A 26,639-nucleotide genomic window follows, 5' to 3' on the forward strand; every position below is an offset into this window, starting at 1 on the left:
AGGTGGAGAAATTGGCCACTTTTTCTTCTCCTCTTGGTGGGGATAGGGGTGTAGGGCGTGGGACAGGGACCAAGTTTCACCAGGATGCCCGGGCTGGAATTCCTGGTCTCAAGTGATAATTCCACCTCATCTCTGAGTGCTGAGACTACATGAACTGCCCCCTTGAAGAGCGTTAGTTGTACCTTTTTGATGGTACCTGGTGCTGTGGTGATGAGGCCACGGAGTCAGTCCACAGGACCACCTTCCATGTGGTCCCTGACAAGGCAGTGCCAGGGCCAGTACCGTCCCATAGGTTTAGTCAGGGCCAGTCTGTTTGTATAGAAATAGTTTCCTTGGAGAATCTGCATTGTTCTGTTTTTTTGTTAGGGGAACTCAAGAATGCATAAATTCTCTTGTCTAGGGTGCCCAAAAATGGACTCAAGGGAAACCTTGAATTGGATGCAAGTATTTGTCAAAAGGGGAGCTTATGTTTACTAAAAACTGTTTTGTACGTTGGGTATTTACTGGTAAATAATTCGATTCTCTGTTATTCAAGTAAAATGCATGCAAATTTGAGGAAAAATTATCACCCTTAAAAATAGTCACATTTTGTACCTGTAACTAAAACTCAAAAGAGTTTCCATGAAAGAACTCTGTACCCTGTTCATAAACCATTTGATTTTACCACATGTATAGCTGGTGTGTTCATTTTGTTAATATACTAGATATATAAAGACCAACTTAAGACAAGGATAGTATTGGTTGCCATGGAAACCTGGGCGGCTGACAACAAGTTTGCCATATCTGAAAATCCATTGATCACCCTACGTGAGTTTATGAAATACAGAAGGGATTTTATCAAAGAGAAAAGTGATGCAGTTCACCTTTTTTCGTACGTAACTTTTGCAATGATTTCTTCCTTTTTTTATGGTTCCATATTAAATGCTGTATTACTTGTGACTGAGATGTATCCTTTACAATTGGGATTGACATTGCAATATACTTGGAAGAAGGTTTAAAGTATAGATTATTTTAATTATTGTGAAATTTTAGGTGATTTGATTTTGAGCTATTTTATCACTGCATATCTATTTCACTTAATTTTTCAAGAGATTTAATCACAGCCTTCACTGGTACAAATACTGCTGATGTATTTTTAACAACAGATTAAATTCCCTAAGGTTGCTGCCTTTTAAATGTTAATGTCATCTCTGTTTTTGGTTTATTTTTAACCAAAAATAACCAAATTTCTGGAGTTTAATTTTTCTCACTTGTGTGTTCTTTTTTTGATAATATACATATTTGATATAATAGCAAATATATATATATATATAGTAGCATTTTAAGAACCCATCATCTAAAGCCTGAGCTGTTGAAGACAGCTACAATTGGAAGGAAAGATATAGTTTTGGGGTAACTTAAATTTTTACATAATTTCAAATTTAGAGAAAATTTGTGAGAGTACTATAAAGAAATTACACATGCTCATTACCTAGATTCATCAATTATTTATGTTTATCCCACTGATTTTGTGATTTTTTTCCTTTCTCCCTTTCTTTCTTCCATTCATCCATTGATTTTTTTTTCTTGAACTTTTTCAGAATAAGTTGGAAATGCCTACCCACTGGCCTTTTATACTAAGTACTTCAGTGGATATTGTCTAAGAAGAAAGACATGCCTTTACATAACTATAGTAAATCAATAAAACCATGAAATTTAACATAGACGCAGTACTTCTATGTACGCCATAGTTTATATTCAAACATCACCAAGTATCTCAACAATTCCTTTATAGCTACATTTTCCCCATCCAGTATCACAGACCATGTTTGATCATGACATTGAGAAAGATTTTCTCAGCCTTTCTCACATTTAAAGAATGTAAGCCCATTACTTTATAGACTGCTTCCATTGTGGGAATATCTGATCTTGGGCAGTAGTACTATAGCAGTGATTTTGTATCCTTCTCAGAGTGCATCATATCAGAAATTCTTTTTCAATAGGTGTTCTTCAATTGAAGATATTTATTGATCATGTAGGAAAACATCCCTCAGAAACCTTTTTCTTTGGTTCTATATGTACAGTTTTTGCTTTCCTCCCTAACTTCAGGAACATATAATATAGAAATTTTGTATGCATTGAGAAAATGTACTATGTGGTGAATTAATAATGAGAGGTGCTATAATGTTTGAACTGTGAGCAGTAAGCATTTTTTCATTTCCTTTTCTAAAAGGGGAAGTCAATTTGAGAGTAGCCGGAGCGGGGCTGCTTATATTGGTGGGATTTGCTCGTTGCTGAAAGGAGGAGGCGTGAATGAAGTAGGTGTGAACATCTATACAGTACAAAGTGGTATGATGGCTGAAAATGTTTTCCTCATACTTAAGAGATAATTTCTTGGTGTTCCGTGTGCTTCAGGTGTTAGATTGTTTTATTAGTGATCAACATGACCAAAGGATAGAACAAGCATATAACAGAAGACGATACCTGATAATTCTGCTCCTGTTCTACTTAGAATAATTTCCAGATCAAGCAGTTTACAGAATAAAAGTATATAGAATTTTTACTTTACCCATTGTTGGAAATAAGGCCCTCTTTATCATTGAATGATTTCCCAGAGAATTGAGTAATTCCCTGAAGCATTGGATTGCTGCCTAACAATGCAACTAAATATTTTTTTCCTCACTATTTGACAAATTTTAGGAGACAAAAAAATAGAGGAGCATTACCAAAGGGTTTCTTTTACCCCCTACACACACTAATTTGATGGGAATGATCTAGAAGAAAAATAACTCAATCTTTGGAAGGCTGCATATTGAAAAACAAAATTCCTCAGTTGTTCTTAAATTTCTTTAGGCCAGAGATCATGACTACTTTCTGTTACTCATTATGTTTGTTTTCTAAAACTATTTTCTATTCCATGAGGGGGGAATTTCAAGTGTCAAATAGACACCTAAAAACAAACAAGTTCCAAATAATTTTTACACATTTATTTTTATTTTGTGTTATTCAAAAGACTTACTTGGTCATATGCAAGTACTAAATTTTTCAGTAACATTACTGGGTGAAATGTGGACTCAGATTAAAGTTTCCAAACTCAAGAGTTGATGATTCTTAGAATTCTAGTCTTTCCTATGAGATCTAATCAAATATGGATTTATTTCTTGCTGTTTCATCCCATACGGACATTCAGTGCTAGGTACAAGGTATTTAGCCTCTGCTGAATAAATGCTTTGAAACTACTTATTTCTAATTATATTGCGACATTTTTCTCTGGCTCATCTTAAAACCAGATTGTATTTATGTATCCTTTATTTTTGTTTTTGTTTTTCAGTTTGGGAAAACTGATTTAATGGCAGTTACACTTGCCCAATCATTAGCCCATAATATTGGTATTATCTCAGACAAAAGAAAATTAGCAAGTGGTAAGTTTTAGTACATGTGTGGTTTATATATATATATTTTAAAACTCTGTCATGTTTTATTTCTTAAGATAAAGGACTGAATATTAACATTTATTAAATCTGGCTAGTTTAGTTATATTTCAAAGAATATTGATTACATATTTTGTAGAATAAGATTCTTTGATTCAGTTGCTTGATCAAAAGTATGTGGGAGATAGTATAAGAAATAAGCCAGGACACAAAATACTATTTTCAAAAGTAATGCAAGGTTATATTTACATTCTTGATGAAAACCTCCCCTTGTATGATAAATACTTAAAGTCAAGTGATAATAGATTCACTGCTGAATTTAACCTAATAAAGAGCAAAATAGGCTCATTTTGGCATTTTGGGATGCTCTAGTTGAGAATCCTAGCCATATAAGTTTCAGACATAGTGTTTTATTTTGATTTATTTGAAACAACTCTAAATGTGACCACAGAATTAGAATGTTCTTTGTCAGGATCAGACCTTATCACGTGAGTAGTAAAATATAGACATAGTAAATATGCCAGATTTAGCAAGTAGGTAAAATTATTTCACCAGTTATTTTAATGGTCAAATACTATGTATTTGTTGTAACAAGTTGATTATAACCATATCCATTTTATTATTTTAGTAACAAATAATATAAATATGGTGGGAAAATTATAATAATAACTTCTGCCATTCGTAGAGTACTCATTATTTACCAGATGACTGAAAGCTATATTATGTACATCTACACTCAGTTCTCAAAAGAGTCCTTCAAGATGCCCATTTTTACCCCTATTTCACAGAGGAAATGATTGCATCATTTATTCAAAAAAGAATAATGTCTCCAGGATTATACATATGTTAAGTGGAAAACTAAGCTTTAAACCCAGGAATTCTTGATTCTGAGGCACTTCTGCTTAGCCAGTATGCACAGAGGCTTTTAAAAGTGGGCAAGAAGTTGTATGTGATGGTGCACCCCTGTAATCCCAGTGTCTTGGTAGGCTAAGGCAGGAGGATCACAAGTTCAAGGCTAGTGTCAACAACTTAGTGAGGCCTTAAGCAACTTACCAGACAGACCCTGTCTTAACGTGAAAAAGGCTGAGTATAGCTTAGAGTAGAGTGCCCCTGGGTTCAATCCCTAGTCACAAAACAAAAACAAAAAACAGGACATGAAATGGTAATAATTCCCTCAATGTTCTGTGAAACTGGGATCCTATCTTGATTCCTCAAAGTTTCTCACTATCTCATTGGTACTTGATTTTCTTTCATTTAAGTCATTGTAAGTGACTTTTAAAAAATATGGTAATTTGTTTAGCTATCAGGAAATTTTTAAGTAAAAATTATATTATCTTGATAGGGTCAAAGTGTGTTTTTGTTGTCATGCATTATGTAGAAAACCTCAAGTATAACAATGAAAAAGCAGGCATACTTTAAAAAAAAGTATTTTAAAATAACGTGAGAACAATGTTTGTTTTAAAAACAAAATTACTTGAATGCAGCTGCATTTACTTTATAAAAAGGCATTTGTATTTATTTTTTTAGGTGAGTGCAAATGTGAGGACACATGGTCCGGATGCATAATGGGAGACACTGGGTGAGCCACTTCTATTCAGAAATAACTCACTTTTCCTTTACCTGCTGTGCTCTTATCCTCTTAGGAATACAACATTAAATAAATTATCGCACAGATTATTACCACAGGAATTTATGAGAAAAATCAGAAGTAAATATTTTTAATGGCTCTATGTAGATGATATTATCACAGAATAGTCCCTTATTTAAGAAAATAACTGATGTGAATTAAATTAGTAAACCTCAGAAAATTTGTTAGCCTTGAATCTAAGCTACAAGTGTAATGAGAAACAACATTGTTCTCAATGAAGTTGCCTTTCCTTTTACTATCTCTAGTTTCAGTTTAATGGGTTATAAGTAGTAGTGTGTTGGTAAGTTCACTCTCAAAAACAAGAAAGTGGAATGGATTTGTCACTTTCTCAGAGTTCTATGGTGCACACAATCCCACTGTGGCTGATTTCAGGTCAGTACTGGTGGTTCCACAGTGTGATGTCACTTAAAGAGGAGGTGGAAAGAGAAGTGTACAGTTGCCTCTTTTCAGAAAGATTTAATTTTTATACTCTCCTTCTTTTGCTCACAATCAGTCATCATTTCTTGTATTTTATTCTTTCTAAATAAATTTTACAACCCTTCCTTTTAATCCAGTTTAATCTCCAATGCCCTACCTTAAATTCTGGATCTTCTTGTGCTATTAATAGACAAATAACATTACAAACATCAGGCGGGTTTCAGGCTTTGTCTCTCTTCTTTTGAACCCTACTTCCATCATCACTAAAAAGATATAGAGAATAAACCGTGAATCCATGTATCACCCATTTAAAGAAAAATGAAATTGCCTACATGGTAAAAAGTTCCCTTGTGTTCGTCCTTATTAGTCTCTAGCCCTTGCCAAGGTAACCGCCATCTTGGATTTGGTTCAAATTATTCTCAGTTCCTTCTTTATACATTTAATGTGTATATGTGTAAAACATAGCCTTGCTTCACATTTGCAGTTGGTAAGAGGTGGCATGCTGTGTGTATTTTTCTGCAACTTACTTATTTTGATCAACGTTGTTTGTGAGATTAATCCATGCTGTTCATTAAATGCCATTGTTCATTAAATGCCATTCTCTTGTTCAGAACTTTTGTGAGTCTCTATTTTCTGAAGAATAAAATTCAAATTTCTTATCACTAGTTAGATGCCCACAATCTTTATTTATCCTCATTTCAAATCTTATTTTCTCCTACTATTCTGATCCATTTGTTTACCATAATTGGACATAGGTTTTCAGCTTTCTGACTTACTAACCATATCCTACAAAGATTTTTAGCTTTATGAAAATTTGCTTGTCTTAATTCCAGCTTCTTTTGGTTTCCTAAATATGTTCTCTGTAACGTCTTTCATCCTTTTCTCTTTCTAACCACATTTTTAACCATCTGAAGTTTATTATAACTTTAATGCCTGCATTATAACTTAATGCTATACATTCTTCTGCTTCCTCTCACCATTTAGTTACACATTTTAAGAGATTATATTTCATAGTAATTATAGTTCATACCGTATACCATAATCCTTTGTAGAAACTTGATTTTAAAAAATATTTATTGATTAAATTTGAATTTTGAATTATCAGGACAAGGCAAATAAATGATGGAGGGAATGTGTATGCAAACATGCATTTAAAATTTTTTAAAATTTTCTTTGGACATTTATTTAATAATGAGAAGAAGTAGTACAGTTATAATTTTCCAACAATTACTGAATGTTATAGTGGAGATTCCTGTTCTTTAAAAGCTATTTAATATCTTTTATTTGATTGTTCTGGTTAATTATTAAAACTTTTATAGACAATCTGCATAGTACTAAGCCAAATCAAATGGTGCTGGGCACAGGGGCACATGCTTGTAATCCCTGCAGCTCAGGAGACTGAGGCAGGAGGATCATGAGTTCTAAGTCAGCCTCAGCAACTCAGCGAGACCTGTCTCTAAAAAAAATATAAAAAAGGGCTGGGAATGCAGCTCAGTGATTAAGTGCCCCTGGGTGCAATCCCTGGTACAGCCCCCTACCCCCCCACCAAAAAAAATCAAATGGTTACCTTCAGATATGTATAGCTCTTTGAATTGGAATTCTTCCTACATTAAGTAGATGAAGCAAGAGAAAAATTGTTTTTATAAAAAAATACTATCTGATATGACTCTATAAATTTGATCTATGCCAAGTATCACCTAACATTACTAATTATGGATGTATAGTTCCCATGAGTATATCCCTTCCATTTTCGCTGTCTGAACTTCCTCTATATTGCTAAATATTGCAAACCATAGTTGAAATGAATAACCATCAGTTTCTATTTAAAGATATAAAAACTAAATTTTTAAGAATGGCTGAATATAATAGATGTACAATCTTGTAAAACGGAAGTTTGAGGGCAGAGACAGGGGAAAGACATATTTGCCTTCAGAGGCATGAAGGGTTATATTATAATGGTAGAGGAATTAATGTCTATTTGGTACAGTTAAGAATGTGTGTGTGAAAGTTATAAGAAGTCAGATGTGTCAAAAATAAAGGGTAAGAGCAATTCATACACTTCAAGTATCCATATATAAAGAGCTTCCCTGTAAAGGAATGATTTTCTAACTCCCCAGTTATGGGGTAATGACTGAGCTCCCCACTGTGAGGTGTGGAGGAGAATGGGCTGAGCTGTGGCAGCTGTAGGCATCCTGGCAGGGCAGAGGTAGAACTAGACTTTGACTTCTAAGAGTCCTAAAAGTTGGACTTTTTACTTCAGTAGTAGAGAACTTTCCCAAGTTTTGACCAATTGAATGAAAAGGGAAAATTGGAGAGAGTCCTGTTTACATTTGATAACTGTGGCAGGATGTGTTGGATGGATTGGTAGGGAAGGTGATAAGAATTTAACGAGGCAGGCATTGAAGAAAGGAATAATATATGAAAGAAACTTTTAAAATTAAGAATAAAGTCTGTGTCTTATTAGAAAAAAAGCATGGACAGAAACAGAATAGATTAGATAACTTATACCCAAGACAGCTTTATTTGGAGAATTTGGCATGAAATACTTAAAAAAAATGAGTTTAGCCTAAATAATCATTATAAATTCCATTATAATTTATGAAACATTAACCACTGTGCTAGATAGAGGTATGGTTATAAATGGACACTGTCTTTGTGGCTAGCAGGAAAGACTTTATAAAAATCATTCATTATTATCTTATTTTTTCACTTTCATAAAGATCAAAGAAAAACAGTTTTAGAGAAATATAGAAAATAAAATTCTTATTTTTCTCCAATGATAACCATGTTGATATTCAAATACTAGTGTATTTTAACTCATATTCTTCTTTTTTCATTTTTATTGTTGTTTTGTAAAATCTTGTTCCTGTTGGTTATATGATGTTTATTCACCTTTTTTTACTTAACATTATATAGTCAGCATTTTTCTGAGTCTAACTATTCTTTATTACTATGATTATTAATTCATTTCATATTATTCTATTTTATCCACATATCACAGTTCAGCTAATCATTCTCCTACTATTAAATATTTGGGTTATTTTTATGTTATGTGCTACCTCAAATATCTGTGTTTATATATCCTTGTGTAATAGCTAGTTATTTCTTAAGAAAATTTTCTGAAAAGCTGAATTACTAGATCTAAGGGCATCTGTGCTCATTTTGAAGGTATCTGACCAAGTTTCTTTTTTCTCTTTGCCCTTTATTACTTTTTATTCTGGCATGAATTTTTTAAAACAATTTGAAACTTGAAAAAAGTTGCAAGATGAATAACAAAGATCCTTTTGGTTCCTTGAATCATAAATTGCCAATCTGTGCCCTCTTACCCTCAGATACATAGGTTACATTTCTATGACAAGAATATCCTCCTACCACCTAGCCAGTAAAATCATCTGAATCTTAGCCCTCATTCAAGAATGGCCTATACGTCAATAGTGTCTTTTACAGTAAAGGATTCAGAGTGAGGCATCACATTTATTTTTATGTCTTTTTAGCTTCCTTCAGTCTGTAGTAGTTCCTCAGTCTTTGACTTTTATGACCTGACACATTTATAAGTTATAGGTCAATTATTTTGTAGAGTTCTCTGTTGTTTGGATTCCAGCCCAGATTTAGTATTTAAGACTATGAAATATTTTTTTTCTAAATTATAGTTGCTGCTTTATGTGTTTCCTTTGATTGCATATACAAATAATGAACCATTACTATCTTGTCACCATTAGTGACTGAATGAAGAATTTAGAAATATATTGGTTGAATAAAAATTCTTGTAGGTTGAATACAAATGTTGTACCTAAGAGGAATTTATTCTTTCATCTTGAAAGAATAATGTATAATTTTAATAATGTTCAATTTTAAGACTAATGAACAAGCAAGGGAGACTCACATTGCATCCCAGTATTGATTTTCCTCTCTCCCACAGCTATTATCTTCCTAAAAAGTTCACCCAGTGTAACATTGAAGAGTATCATGACTTCCTGAACAGTGGGGGTGGCGCCTGCCTGTTCAACAAGCCTTCCAAGGTAATAATGTGAGCAGAGATGTTAATGATTAATCTTTCTACATGCTCGTACACACCATTGTTTAGCCTTTGGGTGTATAAAAGAGAGCTTTTCAATTTGGCCTATATGTACGTATCTAGATATGCTAAAATGTCTGTCTACATTTTCAAAATCAACTTTAATGTTGGGCATTTTGGCCTATTCTGATGATAACAGCAGAAATGAGTTCGTTTTTTATGTTTTCTTTATCTTGCTTTGAGTTTTTATTCTATTTAGTTGTGTGTGTGTGTGTGTGTGTGTGTGGACAGTTGTGTGTACACTTCCATTTTATAGTCTGAACACCTTGATTAACTTTTTCTTTTTTGTGGTATGGGATTGAATCCAGGGGTACTCTACCACTGAGCCACATTCCCAGCCCTTTTTGCTTTTTTCTCTTCAGTACTGGGGATTGAATCCAAGGCCTTGTGCATGCTAGGAAAACACTTTACCACCAAACAATATCCCCAAACCCTTTTTTAAATTTTGAGACAGGGTCTCCCTAAGTTGCTAAGGCTGGTCTTCAATTTGTGATTCTCCTGCCTCCGTCTTCTGAGTTGCTGGGATTACAGGCAAGTGCCCCTGTGCCTGGCAACTTTTAACTTTTGAATGAATATTATGTTCCTAGCTAATAGTAATTAATCATTATTTACCAACTGCCTATTGCTGCAGCCCGGCTGGCTGGGCAAAATAACCGGGGGGTGACGAGGAACTTGTGTAGATTGATACAGCAGGAGTGGGAGCCATTTATTGTAGGACAGGAGTGGTATATATACATTCAATACAGCTTATCTTAATTAACATAAAATAGATACAGCAGTCAACCAATAAGAAATCTCCACACTTAATGGCTCGCTGGCGTTACTTCACAAACCTCTCCCTCTGGCAAAATGCCAGGCGCCATCCAGACTTGTTTACAGACTCTAACATTTGCTAGGCGCCATCCTGACTTGTTTATAGACTCTAACAGCCTATCACCATAGGATAAATTGTATTTGAAAGGTAATAAAATTGATAGAGAGTTAAAAAATAAAACTGACCTAAAATGTACTCCTGGATAGTCCAAAAGTTGCTTTAATATCTGGGACAAATTATTATTGCTTTTCTCTGAAAAGCTATATACTAATAGTAGGAGTTATATTTTATATTGAATAGTTCAGTGAGTATATTAACTTTGTGATACTTTTCTTGTTGTTGATGAAGTAACTTGGAGAAAAAGATGATCAATAAAGGGCTTTTCACGGATGATTAAACTTGATTCTCAGAAAACTTTTGGACAGCTGATTAATTTGATGAACAGTTAATATTTGCTGCCCCCAACCTGCGTAGGCAGGTGAACTTAAGGTCGCTCCTGTGAATTTCCAGGGACACCAAATAAACCATAGACACACACTTTACCTTTAAACAAGCTTCAGGACAGTTTCTCCGCTCTCGGCTTCAGGCTCTCCAAATGGGAGAGCAAGAGAAAGTCACCAGAGGCTGGCCAGAGAGAGCGTGACATGGAAATGGGCTTGTATTGGGGAGACCCTTATTCTTAGAAAGTTCTATCCAAAAAAGGTCAGAAGGAGCAGGGTTACAAAGGACAGGTGAGTGTAATTCGACCCAAGGGGCCATGGGGTGACCCGCCTACCTCTGTAGATGTGCCCTCAACTTCTGGGACTGGGGCAATGTCCGGGTCACTACAAGATGTAGTGACGGTCAAAGCATCTCCGCTCCAGGATGGAAGATGTGAATCATTCAGAGTGGCTCCCCACAAATATTATTATTCCTGTTTAACATAGTAAAGTCTCTGAGATGTTAAGTAGTTGTTCCAAGCTTTTATTTCATTTTATTTTGATCCTGGGGACTGTACCCAGGGCCTGATTCGTACCAGGCATTATGTGCTACCACTGAGCTATTCTCCAGCCATGTGCCAATATGACAGATGTTCTGACTCCAAACCCCTTACTTCCTGACTGCAATGGAATTTCAGGCGTCAGTCAGTCTTAGTTTTAGTCAATGACTAGGTCATCTTTTATTTTGGTGACTTTTACCAGATGCTATTTGGTGTATATGTTATATAAATATTTGTAAAGTATATACACATGTTAAATATGAAATGGAAACAGGAGGAGACACTTATAAGTTGTAAAAAAAAAAACATGCTTTCTAGTTTAGCTAAATAAATATATATTTGGGATGACTGGCAGGTACGCAGAGGTGCGGGTGTAGTTCTCAGGTCTCTCAAAGTCTTTGCTGTTGACTTTTCTATGTTTTAGTTCCCTTTTTTGTTTTCCTTCCATAGCTGCTCGACCCTCCTGAGTGTGGCAATGGCTTCATTGAAACTGGAGAAGAGTGTGACTGTGGAACCCCTACAGTAAGTCTGTGGTGCTTTTGAAGATGGTTTACAGGTGACTCAGGGTTGTTCCTGGTCCACACACATTGAGACAAAACAGAGCAAGTATTATGCTTAGAAATTTTATAGTATTTGTGGATGAGAGATTATTGTGAGTTTTTACATTTATTTTAGGAAACATGCTGCTACTTTTTAGGAAATGATGTTGTTTTCTGATGTTTGGCCAAATGTTTATGTTCCTTAGGAATGTGTCCTTGAAGGAGCAGAGTGTTGTAAGAAATGCACCTTGACTCAGGACTCTCAATGCAGTGATGGTCTCTGTTGTAAAAAGTGCAAGGTAATGAATGCTGCTTAATGACGAATGGACAGAAGGAAGGACACATGTGATTAATTGCTAAGGCTGGGTAAATCGCACCTAATAATCACAGTATCTAATACATAGTTAATGACTGAATGCCAGATGCTTACAGGACCCTTGTAGAATCTTGTGAGATATAGTTAACATCTTTCCCTTCTAATGGTAGTTTTCCCAAGGTCTGACACCAAGTAAGTCAGGGTTCTTGCTGAACATGCTCATCCCAAGGCTGTTCTCTCTGCAACCTCCCTGAGGAGCAGGGACAGTAAATGAAAGTAGGTGTTACTTATCTTTGAATATGCCTACATTTCTTTGGGAAGCCAAGTAGGGATTCAAGAGATCCTCCTTTTCTTCTCACTCAGATATATCTTTCCTCCTCCTCCTCCTCCTTTTCCCACTCTTCCTCCCTCCTCTTATTTTCTTCCTTCTCCACTCCTACTTCTTTTCCTCTCCCTCCTCTCCTTTATATTATTCCTTTTCCTGTTCTTCTTCATCCTCCTTCTCATGTTTTTATGGGGAGCACTGAGGATTAAACCCAGTGGTGCTGTACCACTGAGCTATACCCTTTTTGTTTTTTATTTTGAGACAGGAATTCCCTAAGTTGCCCAGGCTGTCCTCTAACTCAGGATCTGCCTGCCTCATCCTCCTGAATAGCTGGGATTATAGATGTGCGTTACTGTGCCCAGCTATATCTCTTGCGTTAGCTGTTGAGGGAGTGAAAGGAATACTTCAGGCATGATAGTACCTTACATAGTTTATTGTGCATGGAAATTGAGAATGCATTTTTATACACTTTGTCTGAGTTCGTCTTCCCAATACCATCCTCATCCCTGTCTCTAAGTATTTAATTCTTTACATCAAGACCCACAATTTGGAACTTACTTTTCCCAAAGAAATGAAATTCTTTTTTCTTATCTCATATGATATCTGATATAATATTCTGTATTATGTCTAAGGTTTAACATCTGTCTCCAGTTTGTACATTTTTTTTTGGAGCAGAGCCAAGAATTTACACCATTGTTGTTATAGGTTCTTAATAAATATTTGTTGAACAAATAAATAAATAGGCACAGCACTCTCTTTGTGATTATTTGCAGATTGAATATCTTTAATGAGTTAAAGGAAGGTGAGATAGAAAGCTATCACAGTAAGTCTCCGCTGTGTGCCAGAGATTGTGTTAAGTACTTTGAATTTATTATCACCCTACATCTGAATTTCTCTACTCTGGTATCATTGACATCCTTGGCTGGATAAATCTTTGTTGTGAGAGTGTGTCTTGTGCATTGCAGGATGTTTAGCAGCATCCTGAGGTTTTACCCATTAGATGTGAGAAGCAATCTTCCCAAGAATGACAACTAAGAATGTCTCCAGACATTGCCAAATATACCCTTGGGGACATAATCACCCCTGGTTGAGACCACTGTCTTAGAGAATGCACACAAGCACACTTTGGGGATAGGCATTATTATCCTGATCTTTATAATCGAGCAATCCAAGTTCCAAGGAATTTAAGTCACCTGCAGGGGCCCACTCAGCTTGTAAGGAAGGGATATGCAGTCACATCCAGATCTGCTGGCAGCCCTTCCATCCCAGATCTGCTGGCAGCAGTTTCTGTTGTTTCCACTGCACTGCTGTGTCTTCTGGCAGCTTTTTAAGACAAGCACGGCACTGGCAGAGATCTCTGAAAGCAATCTCTAAAAAAGGAAGATTCAACCAAATGTGAAACAGACATTCTTTCATTTTGGCGACCACAATTGCTTGCTCTGTCAGCTCCTCCAACTGCTATAACAAGGGATCCTGAATCATTTATTTTAATCTTTGATTAAATAAATGTCTGCCCATCTGTTAAATACGTGTAATTGTACCTTTTTTCCCCCTTTGGCATACAGAATTAGGCTCTTTGTGATAGAATCATTACAAGGAACAAGTATAGAATAATAACATACCTAAAATATAATGACACAATGAATTACTGTACTACAATATAGTATACCAATCGAGTGAAATCATTCTTGCCACTTTCTCTACCCCAAAACTCCCTTCACCCTACCCTGGGGATCCAGAGGCAGGATAGTAAATGGAGGAGGGGGAAGAGAGGATCAAGATGAGAAGTTGTATGTATCTTCTCTCTCTCTCTCTCTCTCTCTCTCTCTCTCTCTCTATATATATATATATATATATATATATATATATATATAATATATATATATATATGTGTGTGTGTGTGTGTGTATTATAATGTATATAACATATATAAATAATGTATAAGCCGAGGGTTGGCAAACATTTCCTATAAAGGACTATATAGTAAATAGGTTTTCCTAAAGCATCACAATTACTCAGCTCTGTCTTTGAAAGCAGCCATTGAAAATGCAGAAACAATGTGTGTGGCTGTAATTCCAGTAATACTTATTTGTAAGGTTAGGTAGTCAGCCAGTTTGGCCTTCAGGCCATAATTTGTGGACCTCTGCAGTAAGATATATCTTGCTTACTTGGTTATTATTTCCCCCTTCCCATTATAAGCTCTAGCTCTAGTACAGCAGGATTTTTGGTTGATTTATTTACTGCTGTATCCCAGCACTTAGAGCAAATCTTCCTTTACTGTGCTTTTTTTTTTTTCCTAAAGTTTCTTGGAAATTCTTGAATGTTTATAGTCTCATCTAAACTGTACTTCAAATCTGTACATATTTCTGCTTTATATTCTAATTGGCTTGCCCCAATTTTGAGAAAGAAGAGAATCAGACATGTAAAATTAAATTACTTTGCCATTTCCTTATTTTTATGGCCCATTTACTCCCACTAAAATGCAGGGTTTTTGTGAGCAGAGTTTTTGTGTTTTGTATTCCACCGGGTCTCCAGCAACGAGAACAGTGCCTGGCACATCCTAAGTGCTTAGTAAATCCTTGTTGAATGAGCACAAATTTTGTTTGAGTCATCTAAAACTATCTTTTAAAATCCTGATTGGAGCTGGTGGGCTGCACATGATCTAGAAGCAGAGAAGACTCAAGTGCCAGGAGGGTTCTGAATGGGGGAAGAAAGTGTGGTTTGCACAGAAGTCAGGGAAGCCTGATAATAAGTATGTTTGTACAAACAAAGAGAAAAGCACAGAAGAATCCATCCCTAAATGTCAGAGTTTTAGAGAGGGAAAAGAGAGGCATTGCACAGGAAAGGAGAAGTATAGCTTTATTTCTCTCTGCTCGATTTTGTTACCATGAGTATTCCTGCACTTTGTAAATCCAATGGGGTTAAAAATTTATTTGTTCAAATGCATACTTCCAAGAAGTATTTCCACTGGCTGAAAATAAACAAATAAAAAAAAGAAAAAAAAACCAACCAACCGATAAACCCCAGAACTCCAGACTCCAGTTCATAGACACCAATAATAGGAACATTAATAACAAGTAAATAACCAAAATTTAAATCTTTGCATAATGAGGCACCAGAAAAGAAGGGAAGAGAAAGCTTGGGAGGATATGGCTTTGCCAGAAAACTTAACTTTTGTGATTCAGCCCCAAATGTAGCTTTTCCAATCTTGGCAGATAAGAGAGACCAAAAAAAAAAAAAAAAGTTATGTGATAAAGGTGTGAATAAGAAAGAAGGATAAAGCCTAAAAAGCTTAAAATCTCCTTGCAAGAAAGATTATAAGAGCTTGGACAAGCCAAGCATTCTTGTGGAGACGTACCATCAAGCCTTGTCCAATTTTAGCATTTTAGCAAGATATTATGAGACTTACGTGTGATGAATATGGAAGTTACTTCATATACAAGAAACTGTTACTTAAAACTATTATAAAAGCATTTTGTTCAATAACTGCAATTTTCCCACACTATGATTTTAAAATAGCCAAAGGTATTCCTAGCCAAACATTTTTCATTTTGCTTTTTTAAGATGATACTGTGAGAGCTTTTGTTCCTTCTAGTCTTTCACATCGATTTTTGTTCATTTTAGTTTCAGCCTATGGGGACCGTGTGCCGAGAAGCAGTGAACGATTGTGATATTTCTGAAACATGCTCAGGAAATTCAAGCCAGGTAATCTGCAAAATAATTACTCTAAACCATAGTGGAAAAAGTAGGGGTATCTTTAGTGCACTTGACCCTGAGGAGAAATGTGGATGGACAAAATTCATGTTTCTTTCATATTATCTCTCACTTTCTTTTTAATTTTTTAGAAATTTTAGTTTTAGTAATCAAAGCTTGAGCAGACGTTCAGCATAATTTTGTTTTAATATTGAATTCCCCTAAGACTATATGTTGCCTTAAGTATTTTGTTTTTTATATTAAGTAGGGGGTGAATGGCATTTTCTTTTTATCTTTCTAAGAAATAAAACAAAAGGCCCTCTCTTCAGCTGACTGAAACAGGAGCCAGCTGAGGCAGAGATCCCTAGAGCACCGGGTTCTGAGAGGGGACCCTTTTCTCTCTCTTGTTTCTTACATTTCTGATATAGTACATCACCTCCAACATTAACAGTTATCCTTAAATTTAATAGTGTTTATTTGTAGATAAACATGCTGGGGAAATTGCAATCTGTGATGCAGGTTCACAGATTTAAAAAATGATCAGTTCTCACTTTGCACAATTGTGCTGAACTGTAAAAATGACCATGCAAGTTGAAACCATGCAACACAGTCGTAAGGATCAATGGAAAATACAGTTGTTCTGTCATCTTTAAAAGATTCTGTCAAAACTCTCTTACTGATAGTGTTAAATGCACAGGGAAATGAAAAATATTAACTGGTGTTTATATAGCATACTTTAAATTAAAACAGAAACATTGAGAGTTAAAGTATTATATTTCTTTATACAAAACTTGAAGTGTAGTTTGAACTGTGCCTGGTGCTGCTCCTTGTAAATTTTACGATACAGAGTAAGCATTATTCTGTACCTTGTCATACTCCTTTCTAAGTTTGAATCTGCTTTCAATGTCTTACCCTCTATGCTTTCAATGTCATTAAATATCTCTTGAGGGATGTGAAGCCATACATATTGAGTGTCTTGTCAGCGTCGCTTCCTCTGACACATCTTCACCTGTTAGGTCATGCCCACTTCATTTATGCCAGTGAGTTCCTTCACTAGGTTTCTCAGGCTGCATATCTAGAATCTCCTGAGCAATAGTCATCCTCACAGTTAGCTGTTTTTTTTTTTTTCTGTAATTCCATTTGCATTCAATTTGAATTTCACTTCTGGTGTCATCGCTTTCATTTCTTGGCTACATTTTCATCTTTGTTGGCCAATTCCCTCTTTTGATGATCCATTTTTTCAAATGCCACATAATATTACTAGAAGTCAAAGAGACAGCACAACTACACACTTTGCTGTCTGTGAATTGAATAAGCAGATGGTTGGTGACAATCACTGATAGGGATTTAAAAGAAAAGACAGGATGGGTCACTGGTCATGAAGGATATCTGGTATTTGCACAGTGACCAGCTGACTGAAGAGCTAATAGCAAAGTTTGTATTTTGTGCAATTACTCACATTAATATGGTGTGATAACTGAAATTGAAACCATGTTGTGTGGGAGGTTGATTGAGGGACAAAAACAGAGAAACTGAAATTCATGTATAGTTGAGTCAAGACTGCCCACATTTATTTTTTCTCCAGATAAGAAGATATCAGTAGTGGTAAACTTACATTAACCATTAAAAATGATTTATTTTAAAGGAATCATACAAAGAGATTAAAGATCTCCATATAAAAGTATTGTTCCATTCTTTCTAATCAGTGGGATTTTCTAAGTTAATACTTAATGATGATGACTCAATGAATAAATAATTACCTGCATGGCATATATATATATATATATATATATATATATATATATATAGTGATTAAATAAAAAGCAAAATTTTAAAAGAATCAAAAGTCTAAAAATGATGTCTGTACAAAATGCTCTTTTGCATTAGTTTTAACTGTCAAAATTAATTGGATATAACTATAAGTGATCATTGTAGTACATTGTCAGCTTAAAGCAATGCATTATATTTATTAAAGATGGTAGCTATAAAAAGTTCACCTTGACAGGAAGTTTATATGACAAAAATAAAGCAAAGAAGCAAAATATAAAATATTATCTATAATTTGAGCTGGGATTATGGCTCAGTGGTAGAGCATCTGCCTGGCACCTGTGAGGCACTGGGTTTGATCTTCAGCACCACAAAAAATAAATAAAGCTACCGTGTCCATCTACAACTAAAAAAAAACGTTAAAAATTATTATCTATAATTTGACCATACTTATGTTTAAAAATCAATTTTTATAGAAAAAGGTAGAGATAAATTATACTAAAATATAAAAAATAGCAATTTTGAATGGTAGAATGTGATGGACCTCTCTTTTTTTTCTCCTTTTTTTTCACATTTTCCAATTTTTTCCCAAATGACTACATAATTAGACATTTTTCTATCATTGTAGTAATATATTTTAAAATTACTGTTTGTTTATAGCCTGACAAAATGCTCTATAATTTTCTAGTTGCTTCAAGAAAATATAATGAATTAATTGTAAAATAATTTAATATTATTTTTATTAATTTAAGTATTAAATATAATATATAAGCCATGTCTTTTCTAGCCTTAATTCTAGAAACAGACTTCTAGTTGAAAGTTATTGCCTGAAGCGAAGGGTCTGCATTGCTTCTCATGGCAGAAGAAGGGAAACAAGTTGGGCTACTTTTTGCTTTGTGTTCTTTCTTTTCTTGCTCAGAGGAATAGTGATCTGTATGAAACATATCTCTTAATATGTCATTTACTGAGCCTACTGCAGTCAGTTCTTTCTACTTGCTTCTGTGTAATCAACTGTATTTGCCTGTCATAGAATCCCGTTTTTAGGAGAAAGTGTACCAGTTGTTGTATTTCCTCTTGCATTCTCTTGTTCTTCTGTTTTTATATATAGATATTTCAAGGGACCAAATGTATCATCAAATGTGATTTTTAAAATGTAAACACTAAACTGATTAGCTCAGCCTGATATTTTGCTCTGTGTTTGGTTCATAGTTTGTTCTCTTTTCCTAGTGTGCCCCTAATATTCATAAAATGGATGGATATTCATGTGATGGTACTCAGGTAGGCCATTTTCACTTTTATCTAAATTTTCCGTGTGGCACCAACATGAAAGAAGTACTGAGATATTGTCAAAATAGGAATATCATTTAAAAAGTTTCATAATCAATCCTGAAGATAAAAGGGCTTTGTAATACCTATCTGCTGTTTTTCCCCAGTCGTATTTCCTTTTCTGTCAGTTTTCTGACATAAACAGACATTGCATTGCTAATGGGTATCTGCTTTTCCATTTTAGGGAATTTGCTTTGGAGGACGATGTAAAACCAGGGATAGACAATGCAAATATATCTGGGGACAAAGTAAGTAATCAGTGTGGCTTGATAATTATTTCAAAAATATTTTTATTGGTGCATAATAATCATAAGGGTTGATCATTTTCAAAGTAGGATATCAGGAAGACTTTATAGGGACATGTGGGTTGGAAGCAAATTTTTTTACTTTATGACTAGGGGACATTCAAAGCTATGACAGGTGTTAGCGTGGGCACTTTTCTGGAAATTAGAGAAAGACACCTCCTTTGAGAAGACATGACTGCACACTTCCTGGCTAGCTGGCAGCGCCTGTGGACGAGACAGAGACAGAAGGTGCTTTTGCTGCCAGGCAGGCGAAGCGATGCCAGGGCGCACAGCTTGGAGAATAGAACAGACCTTGATTTCAGCTCCTCAGTGGAGTGCCCTAACAAAACTTGTATAACCATATGGGATGGCCATGGATCCTGGATAGGCCATCCTTGACTTCCAACCTTGGGGAAAGTGCACCCGTTGTTGTATTTCCTCTCACATTCTCTTATTCTTCTGTTTTTACATATAGTTGGCTTCAAGGGACCAGGTGTATTATCAGATGTGATTTTTTAAATGAAAGCACTAAACATTTTGGCTAGAGTTGCTTCTTCTTCCTCAATTCTCTTTCTTAAGCTCTAGCTGGCTTTCCTAGTTACAGGTGACCTTCTGCTGAGGTTGCTCTTATGTATCAGAAAGACATTTTATCATTAATCTCTTCAATATTTGTCAGTTTCAGAGGAAAATATATAACAATTATATTTTTATATTATTTAAGTTATACTGTAATTAAATTTATATTTAAATGTTGTATATGTACTTTTTCTAGAAGTGTTACTGACTCATACTTTTGGAAGCAATTTTTGTTGTAAACTCTTTCAGAAGGTAATTTGCATCCGGAAAAAAAAAAGCTATAAAAATAATGAGCATTGTTAGATGTAATAGGTAGTCGCCTCAGTCCTATTAAGAGGGGAAGTATATGCTCTTTCAAATTACTGAAACACTGAGATGGGAAGAAATTTTGTCATGCAAGTTTACACTCTAAGCAAGGAGATATACTTTGTTTCCTTCACTTCAGCAAAAATAGTAGCTGACAATGAAAAGTAGGAAAAGAAACTACCTACATAATTATTTGTTGTTTAATATATAAAGTTGAGTATCCCTTATCTGAAATTCTTGTTACCAGAAGTGTTTCAGATTTCAAATGTTTTTCTAGTTTAGTAATATTTGCATGTAGATAGTGAAATATCTAGGGAATGAGACCCAAGTCTAAACACAAAATTCATTTATGTTTCATAGGCACCTTCTGCATATAACCTGAAGGTAATTTTATCTACTATGTGCCTTTGTAGTATTATATAGTATGTGTTTGACATATGCTTGTATTTTGACTATGACTTGTGACAGAGATCAGGGTGAACTTTTCCACTTGTTGTATCATGTTGGCACTCAAAAAGATTAAGAACCTAGGGCAGTTTGGTATGTAGCCTAGTGCTAGACCACTTGCTTAGCATTTTAGATTTTAGATTTTTGGATTAGGGATGCTCAACTTGTACCAATGAGTTGTCTTTAAGTTTTCAAGTCATTTTTCTCTAATTCAGATAACATCATCAACTCACCCTTGCTTTAGAAAAGATAAAAACCTGACAAAAAATGCTGACATACTTTAAAATGATATTTGACTCTCAGATTTTATATGAATTCAGTCTCACCTAAAAGCAGTAAACTGAGATTTTTTTTCTGATGACTGTTAATAATGAGTAAGCATAGTAGAAATTGGACTGCTATTTCTTGAATCTAATTATAGTGCATAACTTTTAATAAAATTGACTTTTTGATTAATAGTTTTCTGAGTGAGAAATTCATGCATTATATTTGGCAAGGAGATTACAGTATCAAGAATTTATTCAAGCAAACATTTGGTAGCGTTGTCCTGTAATTATTAGCCCTATCCTAAAGAGTGTTCTTACAGTCTAAAGCCTAAATCCCATTAGATATCTAAGTATATTTGTTTCCCAAATTTCAAATGAGCATTCGTGAAAAACGCACCTGAACCAAGGATGTCTGATATAGGTGAATTCTTGTAGGCCCTGGGTACAGTTTTTGATTATGGTGTTGACAACACTGAAGACTCTTTAACTTTCAGTTTTCCTTCACTGCAAACATTTTGAACAGCTCACATGTTGCCTCCCTCACTGATAGAAAATTCTGTTCTGCTTCAGAGGTGACAGCATCAGACAAATACTGCTATGAGAAACTGAACATCGAGGGGACTGAGAAGGGAAACTGTGGGAAAGACAAAGACACATGGATACAGTGCAACAAAAGGTGAGGTGGACACATTAGCCCAGAGTTCACCCCTCAGTCAATTTTGAGTGTATGTTTTTGAGGGACCAGGATGTTCCAATTTTCTTCATCCCACAAAGAATGCTCTTGCCTACTCCCTTCAACTCTTCCCAGGGTTCCTGCATCCTAAGGGCTTCCACATCTTGGCATGTACCCTGACCTCTCTCCCAAGGCCAAGGTCATTCTTGCTGCTCCTGTAGAACCTTCTCATTTAGAGGGCACCTCCCAGCATCTCACAAGCAGCAACAATTAAAGCTGCCAGAATAGATACAAAATGCTGTTCAGCAATTAGCTAGTTCTGATCTTCCATTCTGGTTTTTCCAAAGGTCACAAGTCTCACTATCCTTTGTGTAGAAGCCTGGAGGGATCCGTGACTCTGCTTTTCCTCTGTACATTGTCCAAACACCAAATCATGACTATTCTTCCCTTTTGCTCCTCTACCTTTGTGTTTAATTCATCCCTTCTTTTCTATTTCTATTGTCATTACCCCAATTAAGACCTAGATCAATCCTCAGCTGTCCCAAAATTTTCTAATAGTTTTTCTATGCCAGCAGTCTCTTGCATAGTTCCATCAGAATAATCTTTTTTGGAATCCTTTTGATTATGTCAATTTTTTGTTCCAATTTTACTAGTTCCACATAGTTAATATTAATAAGTAGTAAGAATAGGACCCAATATTTACTGAGCACACACTGTGTGCTAAGCACAGTATCACACTTTGCATAAACTATGGCACTTAATCTTTGTGGCAGTTCTCTTATTTTATGGATGAGGAAACTGAGACAGTCAATTAAGTTGCCCAAGGTCATGTAGGCAGGATGTAGTAGGAACAGAATTAGAATTCAGGCAGTTTTATTTGAGAACTGTCTTAACCATTTTGCTGAATATTATGCCATCTTAATTAACGAATACAATGGAACCTTAGTTTGGATCTGTATCTCCTCCATTTTTTGCCCCAAACTACATTTTTTTTTGGTCTGTTTTACTCCTTCAAAATCTAGGAAACCTTACTGTTTGTAATAGATACATTACATTATCCTACCTTCATACCCGTGTTTGTGCTACCAATTCCTCAGAAACAGTCTTTTTTTTTCTTTTTCTTTTAATTTATTTTTGTTTTGAGATAGGGTCTTATTAAGTTGCCTAGGCTGTCCTTAAACTTGCAAATCCTCCTGCCTCAACCTCCTGGTCACAGAGATTACAGGTGTGCACCACCACACCCAGCTCCTCAGAAGCAGTGTGTCCACCCATACCATCATCAATAAAAAGTTCATCCATCCTCAATGTCCAGTTGGAAAATACTTTCTTCCTAATTTTTTCCTCTAGAAATAAATCATCTCCCTCTTGTCCTCTGAACTTTGTCAGGCCTCTGTGCTATTCTTATGGCCTTTTTTTTCCCCCAATTCCATGTTTTATAGTTGTTTATGTATGTGACTTAACTTCTCATCCAGTGTATGATTTCCTTAAGAATAAAGATTACATCCAATTTTCCTTATATATTTTAAATTACTCAGAAAAGTTAATACTTATAAATGCAACTCAGCAAAATATCAAATGATAATCTCTTCTGTGTTGAAAAGAACTGTTTATGATAGCAAGAGTAAAATGATGATGTAATTTTAAAAGTTATTTTTCAAAGACTGAATTAAAACATTGTGATAAATATGGATCTTAATTTTTATCTATCTGATGAAGTCTGATATTTCCATGTATAGTCTGGCTTGACTGCTAATAAATCTTCACAGATATTTATTAAAATATATTTTATTATTATCTCTACCAATAACTAAAATGTGTTAGATGTAAAGAATATATATCATAGTATTTAATACCAGTGAAAATATCATATAAGTTAAATTATAATTGTATGTGATAATAGGAGAACTACTGAAATATTTCATTTAATTAATTAATTTATTTCCTCCAATAGTTAGAATTGAATCCAGGGACACTCTACCACTGAACATTCCCAGTCCTTTTTATTTTGTTTTCATTTTGTGACAGGGCCTCACTAAGTTGCCAAGGCTGGCCTCAAACATGCAACCCTCCTGCCTCAGCCTCTGAAATATTTTAAAGATGCACTGGTGAGCCTTTGTGGCTGAAAATCTATAAACTACATGTAAAATATTTAACTACTTCTTTGATTCTGGGAGTTAGGTGGCAGAAATGTGTATATTCTAAAATATACTTGTCCTAAGGTTATTCCTTAACTTATAAATACTAAAAAAATAGTTTATTATATGCAATAATGTGTTACAAGCAAAGAGATTCTGATGTAAAAGAAGTCTATTTGATAGACAATTTTCCATAGATAAACACTTGAACCAAAGAGCAGAAAAAGAAACAATTGGAATTTTGATTCACCAACAAGAATTTCAGAGAAGACACTTTTTAAAGCAGGAGGGAAACTAATTTGGGCTTATTTTATTTTGCTTGGCATATGAGTAAGCAATATTGTTGATGGAAAACAAATCCTAAAATAAGACAAGATTATCATTCCAACTGTGCAAGGTTTGTTATATCTTTGGGGAAAGAAGTAAAGTAAATAATTGGTACTCTCTCAACACAGGGATGTACTTTGTGGTTACCTTTTGTGTACCAACATTGGCAATATCCCAAGGCTTGGAGAACTCGATGGTGAAATCACATCCACTTTGGTTGTGCAACAGGGAAGAACATTAAACTGCAGGTAACTAACCACTCCGTGAGAACATTAGTCATCTTACCTCCTAGGAATGCAGCTTAGGTGTATGTTTTCAGTACACATGCCTGTTAGTAAAGCCGAGTAGAGTCTAATCCATGAAGGTGATTGAGTAAATTCAAACAGAAAAGAGATAAAGGGAAGATAAGAATTAGTTGAATGTAGAATATTATGTGGTTGCTAGGAATGTGTTTAGTTGGTCAGTAAAATAAAGCAGGGTTTAGCTTGCATTTCTTTCTATGAAGGAAAGTGAATCATGACTTCTGGGTAAAATCAGCTTGTTAAATATATCCAAATGCTTTTGCTCCCTTCTGAATTTCTGCTAAAAGGACTCTATGTGGGTCTTTGTTTTTTTTTTTTTTTTTTTTAAGAGCTTAATGTCCACTAGAAGGCAGAGAAAAAGAAGGCAACAATGCAATTTTGGAACAAGTAAAGCAAATAACTGTATGGCAGACAACTTCCAGGAGCTAAGAAAAATGAGTTTCTCAATAATGGAGAAAATTGAGACCCAATCAAAGATATAGTGTCACTTCCCAGAAGACTTAGAAATTGGTAGTAACATCCACCTTTGGAAGAGGGAGAAAAGGAATTTGGAAGAAAGGGGTGAAATAAGATAGATGAATGAATGTATGTGAAATAGATATACTGATTATTTCTTCAACTCAGCTAAGAGTTGATTTGGGCTTTGTACTTACAGAGAATAAGAGACAAGGTTTCTAACTGGGAATATTGATATCAAGGTTGTGTGGAAGTGGTCTAATCTCAGTGATGCTCAGTCAGAATGCCCTAAATTTCCAATAATCTATTTGGTTCCCCAATTCAGACATGAGCAGACTATGAGACATAGGAAGAAAGTTATCAACATGTAAAAATTGGGGGAAAAAGAAAATTACTTCTTAATATTTATGAAAGAAACAAGATTTCTATGATTAAACAAGGAAATAGGGTATTACCTTTTAAAAAAAACATGGGGAAATATTCAGAGAAGAAAAAATGCTGCTGGAAATTAAAATATAAAAATGGTGGAAGTGAAACTCAGTAATTGATATTATCTCCCTAATAGTATTCAAAAAAGGCAAAAAAGAGAGCATAGAGGAAAACCCATAAAATTAAAATAGAAATAATAAAGATCACAGAAGGGAGGAAATTGTCAATGTGTAACTCTAGAACTGAAGGACTTAAATTTCCATTTTAACAGCCTCACTGGGTATCAGGTACAGTGGGTGTAATTAGAGGCACATCTAAACATATCCTTATGAAATTTTAGAACCTTGGAATAAAGCAAAGAATACCAGAAGTTTCCACAAAGGAGGAAATCTTGAAGGCTTACGACTTAAAATGGCTTAAGAGTTTTATCAACAGGAACCCTGAGAGTCAGAAGATGACGGAGCAAATTATTTGCAAATTGGAATTTGATAACAAAATGTCAAATCTGGTGTGAGAGTAGAAAATGAAGACGTTTTTAGATTTGGAAATTTTTCCAAAGTGTACCATTCAATACTCTTTCTCAGAAAGCTAGTGGAAATGGTGCTCCACCAAAACACAGGAGTAAGGTAGTAGGTATAGGAAACGGGGAGATGGGGGTTGGAGGGAGGGAGAGAGAGATATGGAGATCCTCAAATTGATAGTTTGGGGAATCCTGGATTTATAGCTCTATGCCAGGTACATGGGGACAATCAGAACAGATAGGAGCAGGTCAGAAACTCAAGGGGAGATTTCCACAGAAAAGGTCAGATCCATCTTCTGTAGAGACTTTGGCCGAGAGACATTGGATTAGTTTTGAATTAATTGGTGGTAAATTCTTAGAAAAGTAGGCAAAGAAACATCAAACAAATGAAAAACATCCATCTAAGGAAAAATCAAAAGTAGCACAGGCAAAGAAATGGTTTATTCTTGGCATTACTATATCATGAAACCTATTTATTATTTCAAATCTAGTAATAATGAACTTATTGGTTTTACATAATAACCAAGGCAAAATAGTAAAACTGTTTCAATTCAGGCTGGTATGTTTAAATCCTAAGCTATGTAAATGTATGTGAAAAATTAAAAGATT

At 34.9% G+C, this 26,639-nt stretch overlaps 1 protein-coding gene across 6 annotated transcripts in view; it reads left to right on the forward strand.

Annotated features, from left to right (window-relative positions):
• Positions 1-26,639, forward strand: part of Adam22 (ADAM metallopeptidase domain 22) — a 222,529-nt gene that overhangs the window by 160,630 nt on the left and 35,260 nt on the right. For all 6 annotated transcript variants that reach the window (XM_077796695.1, XM_026399374.2, XM_026399375.2 and 3 more), the window contains 12 exons: positions 705-871; positions 2,213-2,297; positions 3,311-3,401; positions 4,938-4,989; positions 9,395-9,494; positions 11,794-11,865; positions 12,089-12,181; positions 16,148-16,228; positions 19,211-19,261; positions 19,494-19,557; positions 21,759-21,864; positions 24,452-24,571. In XM_077796695.1, coding sequence (XP_077652821.1) covers positions 705-871; positions 2,213-2,297; positions 3,311-3,401; positions 4,938-4,989; positions 9,395-9,494; positions 11,794-11,865; positions 12,089-12,181; positions 16,148-16,228; positions 19,211-19,261; positions 19,494-19,557; positions 21,759-21,864; positions 24,452-24,571 — 1,082 coding nt within the window. The remainder of the gene's footprint in view (positions 1-704; positions 872-2,212; positions 2,298-3,310; positions 3,402-4,937; positions 4,990-9,394; positions 9,495-11,793; positions 11,866-12,088; positions 12,182-16,147; positions 16,229-19,210; positions 19,262-19,493; positions 19,558-21,758; positions 21,865-24,451; positions 24,572-26,639) is intronic.

Source organism: Urocitellus parryii, chromosome 3, assembly GCF_045843805.1.
Source record: "Urocitellus parryii isolate mUroPar1 chromosome 3, mUroPar1.hap1, whole genome shotgun sequence".
Lineage (NCBI taxonomy): Eukaryota > Metazoa > Chordata > Mammalia > Rodentia > Sciuridae > Urocitellus > Urocitellus parryii.